This window comes from Notechis scutatus, chromosome 9 (assembly GCF_049901735.1).
Source record: "Notechis scutatus isolate UNSWTSFEM ecotype Mainland chromosome 9, rNotScu1.2, whole genome shotgun sequence".
Classification (NCBI taxonomy): domain Eukaryota; kingdom Metazoa; phylum Chordata; class Lepidosauria; order Squamata; family Elapidae; genus Notechis; species Notechis scutatus.
The window spans coordinates 19,022,652-19,038,801 of NC_142017.1; the positions used below are offsets into that span (position 1 = coordinate 19,022,652).

A 16,150-nucleotide genomic window follows, 5' to 3' on the forward strand; every position below is an offset into this window, starting at 1 on the left:
AGGGAAACGCCTGATTTACAAGGCCTCATAGCCCTTAGCAAATCTTTTCCTCCTGTTTGTGAAAGTCATCCATCTTGGATTTAAGGGGGAATCTACAACTGAAGGGCTTCTCATACCAGCTGTGAAAAATACAAGGCAGGAGGGGATCCTGGTCTTTGCCTTGAATAGGCCAAGCAACAAGCAGGACGAGGAATGAGCTGCACACAACTGAGAACAGAGAAACCTTTATTGAAGCTGAACTACATTTAGAAATAAATCCAAGGAGAAATATGCCACAGCAACTCAATAACTGGCTGTCCCAGAAGGCAGAGGGCAATGAAACTGGGAAACATTGGATTGTACTGGGATAAGACAAAACAACCGGGACTTAAATTGCTTCTCTTTCGATTCAGTGCTTTAACTGCATTATGCTAACAGAACCACAAAAGTTAAAAATGAATTCTTACTTAAAATGTTGAGGAGCTGCCATAGAGGCTTCCTAGCCCCATGCCATGGGGCAGGCTCTGGATGTCCCCAGTCCAGGCTATCACACATGCATGTTTGCGATCCAAGTGGCAGGTGGAGAACCTCAAGGAGAGGGATGAGGCTGGTAAAACCATCAGGATGAATCCTCGTCTCACTCCTCAGTCCAACGCCTGCTCAGCATCTTCATCCGCTTCTAATACTGGCTGCTCTGCATCTGTTGGGAGGCAAAAAAGACAGCTAGGCAGATAAAGCTGTGGTAAGGCTTCTCGTTCAGTTATTTGGCTTGAAGTGACTCCACAGAGGACATTGAGATGATTCAGAATGTCATAAAACAAGCAAGCACATTTCCTGAGTGGTCTCCCAGCAGGACAAAAGACAAAACTGCTCAGAAATCCTGGAGTATGCCGCCATCTCCTTGAGTTCCCTTCATCTTGGTTCTCAGCTCAACCCAGAATCTTAGAGGTTCTTCTAAGAACCTCTAAGATTCTCAGCTCAGAACCTAGAAGTTCTTCAGAATCTCAAACTCCCAATCAGACTTACTTCTCTATAGGTGGAGTTTATGAATAGAATAGAATAGAATAGGAATAGAATAGAATAGCAGAGTTGGAAGGGACCTTGGAGGTCTTCTAGTCCAACCCCCTGCTTAGGCAAGAAACCCCACACCACTTCAGACAAATGGTTCTCCCAACCTCTTCTTAAAAACTTCCCGTGTTGGAGCATTTACAACTTTTGGAGGCAAGTTGTTCCACTGATTAATAGTTCTAACTGTCAGGAAATTTCTCCTTAGTTCTAAGTTGCATTGCCCTAATCCGAATGTGAATTGATTTGGTGTTAAGATGCTGTATGAACCTAGCTACTGTGGTTTGCAAGCACTTGATATGGCTTATCCTTGACTTATATCTGCACTTTGTTGCATGCACTGGGGTTCATTCAACAAAGCATGGTTTAGCACAATGTGTGAGTCATCTAATGCAGAGACTCAGGCGTTTGCTGCTGATTTCTGAAATACTTTGATAAAACCAATATATTATCTCATCCTGAAATGGAATAAGGCTGGCAATATTCATTCCCTTGTCATCTTGCAGCTAAACTTCTGCTACTTGCTCTACATGAGGCTATCTTTAAAGAATTGGAGCTACAAGCCTTAAGAGCGTTCCATGGTGAATTTTTATGAGAGTTGTGCTAACTTTTTTGGAAAGTAAAAAAACCTGACCTCTTGATTTGATACTTATTGATGGTTATTTTGCTATAGACATTTTTGTACTTGTTGTAAGCCACTTACAATCTGTGATTGAAGTGCTGTGTATATTTTAAAATAAATTAAAAGGTATACATGCTAGTTGATTCAATCTTCTATTCAAAAATATCAGGATCTGTGTTTTTTATTTCTGAACACTGTTTCTATAATACATTTATGTTTGCTGGCTGATGCAGCCTTTACAGATATTATATATCGTTATCTCACTGCTTTGCTTTGTGATAAAATGGTGTATGAGCCTTTCCAAATGTGAACTAGATCTTAAACCAAAAACTCACAAATAATGGGTATGTGTAATTCCATTCAGGCAGGTTTATACAGCCCTAAGCACTGACCTGGTGACTGGATTCATTATTCACTACTTCAATGGGTCACATTAAGCTTTCCTTACTTGCTGTAAGCCCCTATTTGTGGCTTAGTGTTGCTTATTATTCATACCACATTTGCGTTCCCCAAATAGTTTGCAGGTTGCGTCTTGTTTAGTAAACCATTATTTAACCAACCTAGCTTTTTAGCCTGCCATATAAACCCAAGCACTGAAACAATCAAATTTTGTTTCTAAAGAAATATAGTTAAGCTTTAGGCATACTTGTCTGGAACTTGAGTCATGGCAACTGGGCATTTTTTTTTCTTTTTCAGTGTGAAACCTTTCGCTGCTTATCAAAGTTTCTTCAGTGTGAAGCTCCCCAAAAAAAAAAATGAGTTGCCACGATTTAAGTTTCAGACAACTATATAGAATTTTCATCGGCATTTAGGTTGTACCTTGTACATATGCCAGAAGTATAAGCTAGACTTATTTCAGTGAGCAGTTCTGAGAAGAAGTAAAGTTACTAACTGGATTTTTTCCAACGTTATTGAGAGCCACAAACAGATCATTATGGACTCAGGTCAATGTTTGTCTGTGTAAATTTACCTAGGCAAGGTGATCTGGATTGAATCTCTATGTTTTTGGTAGCATCTGGAATTAGTCCATCTTGATCACGCTGTGAAGGCTCTGAAGATTCAGGAGTGATGTCTTCAATTAAAGGTCCTAGAGGTTTTGCTTGATGTTCCTCAGTTTTCTCTTGTGGTGCTAGAAGATCTTGGACAATCGGCCTAATGGTTTCTTTGACTTCAGGTACTGTAGAAACTTGTGAAAAAATGGAGTTTAAGACTTCCGATGTTAGTGAATTGTCAGAAGTGGCAATGGTTCCCTCAGTACAGCTTCTGTCATGGCTGGTTTCAGAAATCACTTCAATTTTGGGAGGAGATATTTGCTGTAAAGGTGAAACAAACAGCATAAAATGGATTTCTTTCTACTACATGAGCCACAGTGGTTAGAGTGCAGTATTGCAAGCTACTTCTGCTGACTACCTGCAATTTGGCAGTTTGAATCTCACCAGGCTCAAGGTTGACTCAGCCTTCCGTCCTTCCGAGGTCGGTAAAATGAGGACCCAGATTGTTATTGAGGGCAAAAGGCTGACTCTGTAAAACTGCTTAGAGAGGGCTGTAAAGCACTGTGAAGTGGTATGTAAGTCTATTGCTTTTGTCCGTCCTTCCTTCCTCCCTCTCCCACTCCTTCCCTGTGGCTAGAATGCAGTATTGCAGGCTAAACTCTGCCCGCTGCCAGCAGTTCGATCCTGACCGGCTCAAGATTGACTCAGCCTTCCGAAGTGGGTAAAATGAGGACCCAGATTGTTGGGGGCAATATGCTGACTCTGTAAACCGCTTAAGAGAGGGCTGTAAAAGCACTGTGAAGCAGTATGTAAGTCTAAATGTTATTGCTACATATAGTCCTTGACTTACGACAATTGAGCCCAAAATTTCTGTTGATAAGCAAGAGAGTTGCTAAATGAATTATGCTCTATTTTACAACCTTTCTTGCCACAGTTGTTAAGTTAGTAACATGGTTGTTCAGTGAATTTGGCTTCCCCATTGACTTTGCTTGTCAGAAGGCCACAAAAGATTATCACATGACCCTGGGACACCGCAACCATCATATATATGCGCTGGTTGCCAAGCGTTTGAAATTTAATCATATGACCAGGAAGATGTTGCAAAGGTTGTGAAAAATGGTCATAAGTCACTTTTTTCAGAGATATTTTTAACTTCAAACAGTCACTAAACAAATGTTTGTAAGCCAAGGACTATTTGTAATAGAATCCTGGTACCCAAGATTCACGTCATTTTAAACCATTTTGTTTCTTAAAATAAATCAAGAATTTAAACTTGCTTACAGTAATCAGGATTAATATTCTGTCTCTTGTGACTTGGTTAGGAATGGTTGTCAAAACACTATATAATGTGAATTAGTTCTTCATATGAATATGTCAGTGTCCTGCCCCTAGCCATGTTATTTTAAATGGCTATTATGGGTTTGTGTATTACATTAATTCTACAACTTTTCCTTACACCTCTATGTCTTTCATGCATCTGGCAAAGTGGGCTTGTGTGAAAGCACCTACTTTAATACAGGGGTGACCAATCTTGGCAATTTTAAGACTTGTGGACTGCAACTCCCAGAATTCCCCAGGGGCCACGTCTTAAAAATTGCCAAGGTTGGACACCTCTGCTTTAATACATTTGCTATTATGGAAATACCAAAGGATTCCATTCTTTAAGCTCGGAAGGAGTTGATCTGCAATTTCTATTTTATATCCTCTTAATTGCTGTGTCTTATTTGCCAGTTCTCTGTGGGAAAAGCTCTGGCAGTATTGTTAAAGATTCTGATATTGAGATCTATTCTTTTTTTCTCATCCAGACATGCAATTTCAGAATAGCTGTCTGAAGGTATGCTTTTTAAGAAAATGTTTCTTCACATTATTCTATATTTGTAAATGTGTTTTTAACGTGTTTCCCTTCTGAAAATGATGCAAACAGAAAAGAAACCACAGTCTTATTGACATATTTGAAATTACCTTTGAATCTGTATATGGGGTGGGGCTTGACTTACAACTCTAATGGACCATGCCTTTTATGGTTGTAAGTTGTGATGGCTGTAAACACGACAAGCCCAATTTCACATTTCTTTTTGTGGCAGTTGTTAACCTTAGAGAGGGAGGGGGGGAAATGACCTTTTTGGTGAAGATATCCTCCTTCAGTGACTCTTCGCCGGGAGTATCTATATCTTCTAAATCAGGAAGTTCCTGAAAAATATCAGAACATTTATTGAAGAAAAAGAGCTTTTCAAGAGAATGTGGTGGGTAGGGAAGGGAAGGGAACTGTCATGGAACACATGTTTCCATCCTGGCCCTCCTGTTCTGACCCAGGCTTCGTAAATCGTAATTAATCACAAACTTGTTTTAAAAGCAAAACCTGTTTTATTGCAATGCTGGGAATTGTTTTCATGCCCAACCGGAACTAATCTTAAATAGCCCCCCAAGATAAGCACACGCCTTTCAGTTCTGTGGAATGTGGCCAAAAACAGAAGTATCCAATTAACTATAAAAGAAACCAACCAAAGTACAAGAAAAAAACCAACCAAATTACATAGACCTTCAAGGATGACTCGGAACTGATTGAACTACTTTGCTTCCTGCAAAGAGTTTGTCCTTGAGGTCTGACTTTTATCCCTTAGGGGAGGGGCAATCACCTCCCAGCCTTACTCCCGAGTCACCCCTTCTGCTTCAGCTGCTCTCGCCTTCTAGCAGCTCTGCGCACATGCGCAGGAACAGGCTCCCCTGGGTCCTCTGCTTCACTGCTGCCAGACTCCGAAGGCTCCAAAGTAAACACCCCATTTTCAGATGGTCCTGGCCCCATCTCTGTATCGGATGCAGGACCCTCATCCGAGTCCTCTCCAGACTCCCTGACTGGTCCCTTTTCTTCCCCACTATCTGATTCTGCTGCAGGCTGCACCGGCTGCCTGCGAACCACAACAACTTCACCCCATCTTTCCTGTCCTGCAGTTAAAACTTACATCAAGGAAAAGTTTTTCTGGCACGTCCAACGTGATGTGTTCAATATCTGTCAAGTCAGTGCACTCAGTTCGCAGTGGCCCTTCGGTAGAAAATCTATAAACTGTTTCTAAAAAGGAGACAAAAATCTTCAGCAAATCCGGATTCCGTTATTCTCAGGGCTGGGTACCCATCAGCTACAAACACGCCTTTAACCTTTCCCCCCCCCCCAAGGTTTAGATTTCTGGAAACAGACCCTCAAAACCCAGGGCTAACCTCTGACAGCAAAATGTTACCATTCAAGTTGTACAATTACACCCAGTGTCACTTTCGATGGTGGGGCGGCCATGTACATTGGATTGATTGATAATAAATGAATAAATAAAATGGAGTTGCTAATCTTAGCTTTATGTCTGATAAAAGGTTGCTAGCTAGAGTGACCCTGGATGCTGAATAAGCAGGCTCAGAATTTGGGGAGGGGGGAATAGTTTCATAATGCTGCCCCCTAGTGGCGGTAACCTAAGACCCCTTGTCCCAAGGCAAATGCATCAATTCATCTATTATTGGCAGTTGGTGGGGGGTTTTTTGTAATTTTTTTTTAAAAATATATATACAAAAAAATCCATTCCATTTCAATCATGCGTCGATTATGTACATATTCCAATTACTTAACCATTAAAAATATTCTTATCAAATTTAACATAATAATCACATTCCCATATATATAATATAAATGAAATCCAATATGTCTATTACATTAGTTTCTCTTATTGCTCTGTACATCTAATCCCTTTTAATTTGTTCTATTTTCTATCCATTGATAAAACAAACCCCATACCATGTAATATTCAGATTCTTCTTTTTCTTTCATTTCTAGTGTCAGTCTGTTCATTTCTGCACATTCAAATATTTTTTCAATTATTTTTCCTTCTATCAGTATCTTATCACCCTTCCAGTCCCTGATTTTGGATTACCTGACCGTGGGGATACTGCAAGGGTTCTAAGTGCAAGGACCAGTTGTAATTCCCTTTCTTCCAGATGATTAGGGGACTGGAGGCTAAAACATGAACGGTTGCAGGAACTGGGTCTGTAGTCTAATGAAAAGGAGGACTAGGGGAGACATGACACAAGTCTTCCAATATCTCAGGGGCTGCCACAAAGAAGAGGGGGTCAAGATATTCTCCAAAGCACCTGAGGGCAGGACAAGAAACATTGGTTGGAAACGAATCAAGGAGAGAAGCAACCTAGAACTAAGGAGGAATTTCCTGACAGTGAGAACAATTAATCAGTGGAACAACTTGCTTCCAGAAGTCGTGAATGCTCCATCACTGGATATTTTTAAGAAGAGATTGGACAACCATTTGTCTGAAGTGGTGTAGGGTTTCCTGCCTAGGCAGGGGTTTGGACTCGAAGACCTCCAAGGTCCCTTCCAACTCTGTTATTCTGTTTCTATTTCAGTGCTGTTGTGGCTTCCTAAGTCCAAAACTACCTGTATGGTTTTCCCTTCAAGCCAACTCTGGATCGTTCTTGGCATCCCAACTGCTTTCTTATCTACAGATGCCCCTTACCTTTTTCAATAGCTGTCAAGCCAGGAGCCACCTTCAATTCCGCTTCCTGTGCTTCCTGATCATGTGGATTATTCTCTGATCTCCTCGACTGATCACCCAAGATTTCCTCTGCAGCTATAGCTTCTTTGTGGGCGCCAAAAGTGTCTTTCACAAATTTCTCAATCTTCTGCTTTGTCTGCAGTGGTTCCAAAACATCTGATGTCTCCGTCCCATTTTCGGCCACGGCATCGTTGCTTGAAGATGGGATCATCTCTAGAATGGTCCAAATAACAGATTAAAAACAAACTGTCGGTAGATTTAATTCTGGCATTTGTTGAAAAAAAAATTACATGCAGAAGGATGATTTGTCCTGGCTTCTTTAAAGTAAGCAAAGCAGGATTTTAAATATGAACTAAATATACAAACTGACTGAATTAAAACTTGCTTAAATATATTTAAGTAAGAATATTGCAATGTCTATATGAACTTTAGTGGCACCATTTTGGGCTCGTTTATCAAGGAGAAAATGAGGGTAGTAACATGCATTTATTTGTGCCACCCAGAGTTACTTTACAGGGGAGATGGGTGGCATAAAAATTTAATAAACAAATAAATTAAAAACATGAATGTTATTAAGGAATGTTATTAAGTGTGGCCTAGAATACATTCTACAAAAGTCACAAACCTTCATCGACTGAGCCGATGTCCCTTTCTTTCATTTCCTTCTGTTTTTTCCTCTCTTTGGCTTTTTCTCGGACTGCAGTGAGAGCATCCATGCTGTCTTGTATCTTCTTCCTTTCTTTCGATTCCCACATTTCCTTTTCTTTCTTTTCAGCATCCCGTCCTCCTGCAGCCCAGGCTTCTGCACAGGCTCTGAAGGGGAAAAGGAGGATTTCCATGAGATAGCCGGAAGTGGGCTTCAGCCATTTCTATAGAAAGTTCCTAACAAAGATGGAAGGGGCCTTGAAGGTCTTCTAGTCCATTCCCCTGCTAAGCAGGAGATCCTGTACTATTTCAGACAAATGGTTGCCCAGTCTCTTCTTAAAAATCTCCAATGTTGGAGCATCCACAACTTCTGAAGGCAACCTCTGTTCCAGAAGTTGATTGGTTGATTGCTCTGTCAGAAAATTCCTCCTTATTTCCAGGTTGCATCTCTCCTTGTTCAGTTTCCTCCCATTATTCCTTGTCTGGCCTTCAGGGGTCTTGGAGAATAACTTGACCCCTTCCTCCTCTCTGTGGCAGCCCCTCAGATACTGGAAGACTGCTGTCATGTCTCCCCTGGTCCTTCTCTTCACTAGACTTAGCCATGCCCAGTTCCTGCAACGGTTCATTGTGTGTTTCAGCCTCCAGTCCCCTAATCATCTTTGTTGCTCTTCTCTGCACTCTTTTCAGAGTCTTAATGTATTTTTCATAATATGGTGACCAAAGCTGGATGCAGTGAAGAAGACAGGCTTCTTAGAATCTAGACTGCTATGCTGCCCTCGCTCGTGTTTCGGGAACCGCCCTCAACCTTCTGGGTGCGTGTAGATCTAATGGTGTGGTGCCTCTCTGGAGAAAAGTGTATCTCCAGATGCACCAAGGAGAGATTACCTGGGGGCTGTTATATATGAAGGGACGTGGTGGCTCAGTGGCTAAAACGCTGAGCTTGTCAATCAGAAAGGTCGGCAGTTTGGTGGTTCAAATCCCTAGTGCCGCATAATGGAGTTAGCTCCCATTACTTGTCCCAGCTTCTGCCAACTAGCAGTTCAAAAGCACGTAAAAATGCACCTAGAAAAATAGGGACCCCTTTGGTGGGAAGGTAACGACGTTCCGTGTGCCTTCGGCGTTTAGTCATGCCGGCCACATGGCCACAGAGACATCTTCGGGCAGCACTGGCTCTTCGGCCTTGTAATGGAGATGAGCACCGCGCCTTAGAGCAGGGAACGACTAGCATGTCTGTGCGAGGGGAACCTTTATCTTTACCTGTTATATATGAAGAATCCTTTTGGTTTAGCTCCAGGGGTTTTGTACCCTGGTTTTTTGCACTGATTTTTCTAAAAAATCTTTTGTTATCACTTGATATACAAATGCAAAATGCACCTGTAGTTAGAACTAAATATTTATGAATCTTTTACTAGTGAGGCTGAGAAAGAACAATCTCCTTGCTCATTTTACCTCTCCTTAGGGAAAACCGGTCTGTCATCCAAATAAGTCAGTTGTTTTAATCGGATAGTAAGGGTCCTCCTATAGTTAGTTATTTTCCTAATGACTTCATTCCCCATTAGGTTCAACACACGCTGTCGAAGAAAACAAGCAAGAAACCATTAAATGTTACGTTTTGAGAAGCTAACTTTCAGTGACTTGTTTTTATGCACTTATCTCATTTATTTTTATGCCTTTAATGCATTTCCTAGCCACATTGTGACTGCAGGTTTAGCTCTCAATCCTTTATTGCAGAGGTCTCCAAACTTGGCAACTTTAAGACTTGTGGATTTCCACTTCTAGAATTCTATGCTATGCTGGCTGGAGAATTCTGGGAGTTGAAGTCCACAAGTTTTAAAGTTGCCAAGTTTGGAGACCTCTGCCTTATTGTATGGGATATAATCCCATAGCTTGCCCTGTTTATACATACTTTCCCCCCTCCCTGGATTTCTTTTATCCCATTCTTTGAAAAGCATCACCTATATAGACCTAAATGTTAACTCCAGCAACCCAAAATAAGGCTGTGTTAGCATGGGAGACTTGTTAGGTGTGGGATGCATCTGAAAGCATGTGAGGAAATAGCCAATTATTAAACCAGCAAGTGAATATCACTGTCTTGAATGCTGCATGAGCAAGACTCTTAGAAGGGCAGCTTTCAGTTTGTAGAGCAGGAGCCTTCAAACATGGCAACTGTTGTGGATTGTAAAATGGGGTAAAACTCACTTAACAAACGCTTTGCTTAGTAACTTAGAAATTTGGTCCTAAGGCGAGGACTACCTGTAACAATAAACTGGAAGAAGCTCTTCGAATTGCTTGGGTGAATCAGGCGACGTTGAGCCTAAGAGCTGGATATTGGCTTACCAAATCAGGCATGGTTTCCAGGACTTCTATAATATGTGGATCGTCTAGCTTATTGTGAGAAAGATCGAGGACGCTGATACTCGGGCAATCTTGCAAGTGCTGTATGTCTTCCACTGTTCGTAACAAATTGTGAGCAATCTGGAGAGTGTGGAGAACTTTCAAACAAGCTGTTGAAAAATCACAGTAGTCAGATTAAAATGCCCTGAGATAAATTTCTTCTGCAAATTTTCTGGAGTGATCAATGTGGCTCTTGGTAGCATTGTATAGCCTTACAGTTGTTAGGAAAATACTAACAATCCTGAGGGGTGGTTTTGTGTGTGTGTGTTTGTGTGTTTTCCAAATTTACAAACAATAAAAATATTGTTTTTAAATGTTTTTTCTTTCTGTTGTTTCATTAATACAATTTATTAAAAAAAACAAATTTACCTTAGAGCAATAATCAATTGAAGTGCAAAGGAAGTGTTTAATATTTATTGTGGCTATCTTTTGATGGAACAAAATATCTGTACTCAGGGTTGAAGTGCGAGTCTTGCTGGCTGGGGAATGCTGGGAAGTTGAAGTTCAGCTCTCTTAAAGTGGCCAAGGTTGGAAATTATCTCTTAGTTTATGGAGTGAATGCAGAAAGCTAGGGTTAGTCTGACATAGTTAATGGCTTAGCATGTTAGGGGAAGCCAGCCAATTGTGATTATTTTCAAAAAGCAAAGTCAATTAAACCACTACTGTGATGTGGGACTCAGTTAATGGTCTGAGTTTGAGAAAGGGCAATTTAGAGTATCTGCTGAGGAAACAGAAGGGGTGTATCAAACATCACATATTAAGTGCTTGACTTTACAACTACCAGAAACTATTACGGCTGTTTTGGTCTGTGTTCTCTGTCTCTGTCTCTCTCTATTTCTCTGTCCATCTGCCTTTTTGTCTCTGTCTGTCTCTCCCTCTCTGTCTCTCTCTCTCTTCGCCTCTGACTGTCTCTGTCCGTCTGTCTGTCTCTCTAACAATCCTAATGCAAAATAATACCGTATTCAAATAACCAGTCTTATTTCCTCAGAAACAGAGATGCTTACAGAGATTCTCAATGGTCTTTACATAATTGTTGCTGAGGTTGAGAGAGTCCAGTTTCTGCAAAGGTTCAAGGTTCTCAATTTTGTGAATCAAATTGAGTTGCAGGTAAAGGCAACGTAGGTCTGTCTGCGCGGTCAGGTTCTCAATCTTCGTCAGGCCGTTGCACTCTAGCCACAGGCACCTTAAGCCTGTATATTCTTCCAAGTTCTCTAAACGATCAAATCCTACAGGAATTGGAACACAGAGAGAATGTTCAAAGATGCTCTTTGTGAACAGAAAGGATGAACGGCTCACACATGAGGATGGGTGAATTGCAATGCAGCCCTCATTTGATCAGAAACCCTTCAACTTGCCCTGAAGGTGGTTTAACCTCAAATGTCCGCATGTAAGGCTTAGGAAAGACTTCATAACACAGAAGGGATTATAGATGCATCCATCCTCCTTTCCTTTCCTTCCTTCCTTCCTCCCTCCCTCCCTCTACTTGTACACAGATTTTTTTTTCCAAATGCCCAATTATAGTGCATTATAGTTTCAAACATTTGGCTTCTTACCTTTGTAATGGAGATAGAGGGTGTCATTCAAGCTTGGAGTCACATATAACTTGTGTTGTTTGCAGAGATCCCTCAACAGTTTTTTGGTCATTCTAAAACATTAACAAGAATTGTGAATCCTAGGATTATTTGGAAGAGAGTATGACTTTATTAGTCAGCAGTGCAAAGATATATTTAAAATTCACTACCTACCAATGGTCCAGCGTCCAAACTTTTAAATTTTGCTTAAAACCTGCATCAAAAATTTGGTTTAACTATAGCCAGGGCTAGCATAGATGTAATACTTTACCGTGATTCATTCTAATAAGTAAAATAACTGAGGGAGGAAACTGTGATCCTGCTTTCACCTCTCAACTATTCCTAATCTAGCAATTTTGGTTTTTCTCTTATAAAAGGAATACCTATATAAAAAAATAACTTACCTCAAGCCACATTTGTTTAAGTTTGATTCTCCAGACCGTGAATCAGGTACTGGCTTGTGATTATTATTTGTCTTCTCAATAGTCTGTTGATCAGTGACACTCCTGGCATTTTCTCTTTTCAGTGCTGCTTGAGCATTAAACATGGCATTAAACATTTGGATTCTTCTGATTCGAATGATTCCATTTTACAGTGAAAACTAAGATTCGGTCTAGAATTCAGTGTGTAAGCAAAGATTGTAAAATGTACTGTACATAGGAAAAGGTAATTGGTATATCATCCTGAAAGAGACATGAACTTACTTTCATTAATTAAAGAGTGTATATTATGTGAGGCTATGTCCTGTTCTTGCTATGGTGCATAAATGCAGTTTCTGTTTCTTAATAGGAGCCAGATGTGTAGAAATTAAGTAGGAAAGAATCTGCATGTTTCCCAGCTATGTGTTCATGCCAATCAGAGTTTCTGCATCATCTGGATTGTGACTGTACATACACATCAGTCTATGCCATAATGTTCCTCATTCTTTACAACACTGTGGTTTATTCAACAAAACCTGGTTAAACAAATTATGTGTGATATATCTAACATGGGGGCACATTGCCTCAGTATTTAAAGAAGCTGAGCTTGTCAGCTGGAAAGCTGACAGCCTGGGTTTGAGACCCAAGTGCCATGCAATGGGGTGAGTTCCCATTCCTTGCTTTAGCTCCTGCCCACCTAGCAGTTCAAAAGCATGCAAACACAAGTAGATAAATAGGTACCACTTTGGTGGGAAGGTGACAGCATTCTGCGCACGTTGGCCTATAGTCAGGCTGGCCACATGACCATGGAAATATCTTCAGGTAACACTGGCTCCCACGCTAAGAAATGGAGATGATCACCACCCCCTAGAGTCAGAAGTGATTGATAGGTGGACACCTTTACCTTTATACCTAACCTATGTGAACCTAGATTTATCAGGTCTTGGGAACAAAAAGGGGCAGGCTGCTATATTGTACTAGCCAAGACCAGCTAGCCATTGTAGAAAGCAGAATACCGGACTAAAATGGAAATATTAGCTGACCCAGACAAGCAAACCTTATCCTCTTAAAAGCATTTGTGCTTTTAAGGACAGACTGAACAAGAATGAAAGCAAGAAATTACCTGGTTCTCCATTGCTATAGTCAACGTCGCCAGTTTTCAGTCTTGGATTCTCATAGCTAATATCCTTTTCTTTCCTTTGCTCTCCTTCAAGCAGTTGAGGGTTTTCTTCTAAGAGTTGGAGAGACGGAGTCAATATACAGTGCAGGTGTTGAATTATGCTAGCATCCCAACATACTGTAGCTATGTGCCCCAAAAGAATGTTTTTGATGCCGCCTCGCCTCAAGTGAGTCAATTTTTGTAGAAATCAAGACTCATGCAACAATAATGCAGGTCTGCACGAGCTGCCTATGAGGCTACTGCTTCCTAGTTAGAGCTAGTGAGTTGCGAGGAATTTTTTCAAAATGAACCTGCAAACAAGAACAAATGGTCAGAAGAGGGAACGAACTCTGTGTCATGTAGTTATATTTTGTTCGCTTCTATTTATCTGTGTTTCTACAACTGAGAAATAATGCAAGGAGAATGTTTGTGGTACAAGTAATCCTTGACTTAACAATCAGTCATTTTTATGACTGTTTGGAGTTACAACAGCCTCAGAATGGGTTCTTTATAGTATGCAAAGAACTTTGAAGAACTGATATAAGCCAGGGATCATAGGCTATCATGTGTAAATGAAGACTCAATCATCCAGGCCAAAAGTATCTAAAAAGGTTAAATCATGGCAACTGGAGCAAAATTTATTAAAACTGAGATGTTTTCTTACTCATCCAAGTAACTTATTCAGTCAAAATGACTTTTTTTTAAGATATAGCTTATCATGCATCACCAAAGTTTTTTAGCACCTCTAGTAGCACCTTAGGTGCAATAGCAATAACATTTAGACTTATATATTGCTTCACAGTGCTTTACAGCCTTCTCTAAGTGACTAAAGTCAGCCTGTTCATCATCACATGCTTTTTAACAACCCCATAAACCCTTGCAGCGTGGAGTCTGGGCAACTGAATGGAGTTAGCCGGATGCCCTTCCTGTCACCAGTGCGGAATTTTGTTCAGCAGATATATTCTCAATATGCTCGGGCAGAAAAAATACCTGCCTCCATCTAGGATCAAACTCACAGCCTTCTGATTGTGAGGCGAGAACTCTACCTCTAGGCTACCACACCACTCCTTATAGAGTCAGCCTATTGCCCCCAACAATCTGGCTCCTCATTTTACTGACCTCGGAAGGATGGAAGGCCAAGTCAAACTTGAACCTTTATGTACCAATTGTAATGAAATAGGAAAAAAAAAATAGAGAGCAACATTTCAGATGACAATGTTTGCAATTGAGCCATTATACTTTACCAAGGAGTCGCCATGGGCGAATAGGTGGCAATATAAATTCAATTAATAATAATATTCCATGGTCAAATGGCATTTATAGCCATTCTTTTCTTGGATCTGCTACCTGCTTTAACTGAGCTGTCCCCGTTGCTGGAAGTGCTGCCTTCCTGCTCGCAGTTTTTTATTTCTTGGTCGTTGCTCTCTGTTGCAACAGCCTCTCCTAATTCAGATTTTTCACTGGGTGGGTACATTTTCAGTCCTGTCACCTAGAACAGAAGGCCAGGCATTTATAATAGGCGTTAGAATTCTTTATTGGCCAAGTGTGATTGGACATACAAGGAATTCGTCTTCAGTGCATAAGCTGAGTGCACACAAAAGCTATAAGGGATAAATCATGATCATAATCATCATAAAAATACATTCATCATAAACCATAAGATACAACACTTAGTGATAGTCATAGGATACCAAATAAGCAATCAACATAAATCGTACTAGGAAACTAAATAAAACAATATAAATCGTAAAGGTACAAGCAACGAAGTTATCGTCCTAAGTAGAAAAGGAGATAGGAAAGAGGAAAGAGAAGGATAATAGGAATACATCCTTACTTAATAGTTTTATAGGTGGTCCTTGACTTACAAGGAGTTCGTTTAGTGACCGTTTGACACAGCAGCGAAAAAAGTGACTTACAACCGTTTTTCATACTTACAACCATTGCAGCATCCCCATGGTCAGGTGATCAACATTTGGAAGCTCAACGACTCACATTTATGACGCTTGCTGTGTCCTGGGGTCACGTGATGCCCTTTTGCAGCCTTCTCACCAGCAAGGTCCATGGGGAAGCCTGATTCACTTAACAACTGTGTTCCTCACTTATTGACTGCCGTGATTCACTTACCAACAACGGCAAGAAAGGTCATAAAATCTCACTATTTCCCCCCACCCACCCACAGCAACCCTGTGAGATGTCCTCGACTTACGACCAAAGCCCAAAATGTCTGTCGTTAAGTGAGGCATTTGTTCCATGGGCCTTTGCCCCGTTTCACAGCCTTCCTTGCCACAGGGGTTAAAGTGAACCACCGCAGTTGATAAATTAGGGACCCAGTTGTTAAGTGAATCTGGCTTCTCCACCACCACCCCCCGGACTTTTCTGGTCAGGACATAAAAGGGGATCACGTGATAAGGAAGAGCCCCACATGACCGTGAGTCGCTACAGAGGTCGTTAAGTGTGAAAAACGGTCATCATCGGTCCCTTTTTTTCCCCAGTGTCACTTTGAGCGGTCACTAAACGAGCCGTTGTAAACCGAGGAGGACTTCCAATATTCAATGGTTTTTCTTTTTTTTTAACAGTGTGTGAATACGAATGAGGGTTATGCGTCCCTGCCGCCTCACTCTCTCCTCAGCGGGTAATCCTTCCTCCCGCAGCGGAGTTAAGCGGAGAATCAGCCCTTCGCAGCCGCCGCCGCCTCCTTTCCCGGCTTCAAACGGCTCCCGGCCAACGGCTTCTCCATTTCCATGGCGACGACGCACCGCG

The 16,150-nt window shown here is 41.1% G+C and overlaps 1 protein-coding gene across 2 annotated transcripts; it reads right to left on the reverse strand.

Annotated features, from left to right (window-relative positions):
* Nucleotides 1–208: 208 nt before the first annotated feature.
* Nucleotides 209–16,130, reverse strand: DNAAF1 (dynein axonemal assembly factor 1). 2 transcript variants are annotated; one of them, XM_087971702.1, is made up of 14 exons: nucleotides 16,009–16,130; nucleotides 14,738–14,879; nucleotides 13,355–13,462; nucleotides 12,217–12,340; nucleotides 11,795–11,886; nucleotides 11,246–11,467; nucleotides 10,185–10,351; nucleotides 9,297–9,418; nucleotides 7,828–8,015; nucleotides 7,164–7,415; nucleotides 5,619–5,725; nucleotides 4,777–4,848; nucleotides 2,637–2,979; nucleotides 209–679 (listed from the first exon to the last, which is right to left on the reverse strand). In XM_087971702.1, the coding sequence occupies exons 2-14, from the start codon at nucleotides 14,862–14,864 to the stop codon at nucleotides 624–626; spliced, it is 1,980 nt and encodes a 659-aa protein (XP_087827828.1). In that variant the 5' UTR covers nucleotides 14,865–14,879; nucleotides 16,009–16,130; the 3' UTR covers nucleotides 209–623. The 2 variants fall into 2 exon arrangements, with proteins under 2 accessions (XP_087827828.1, XP_087827830.1); XM_087971704.1 differs by having other exon boundaries at nucleotides 500–679; nucleotides 13,355–13,459.
* Between the last annotated feature and the right edge of the window lie 20 nt (nucleotides 16,131–16,150).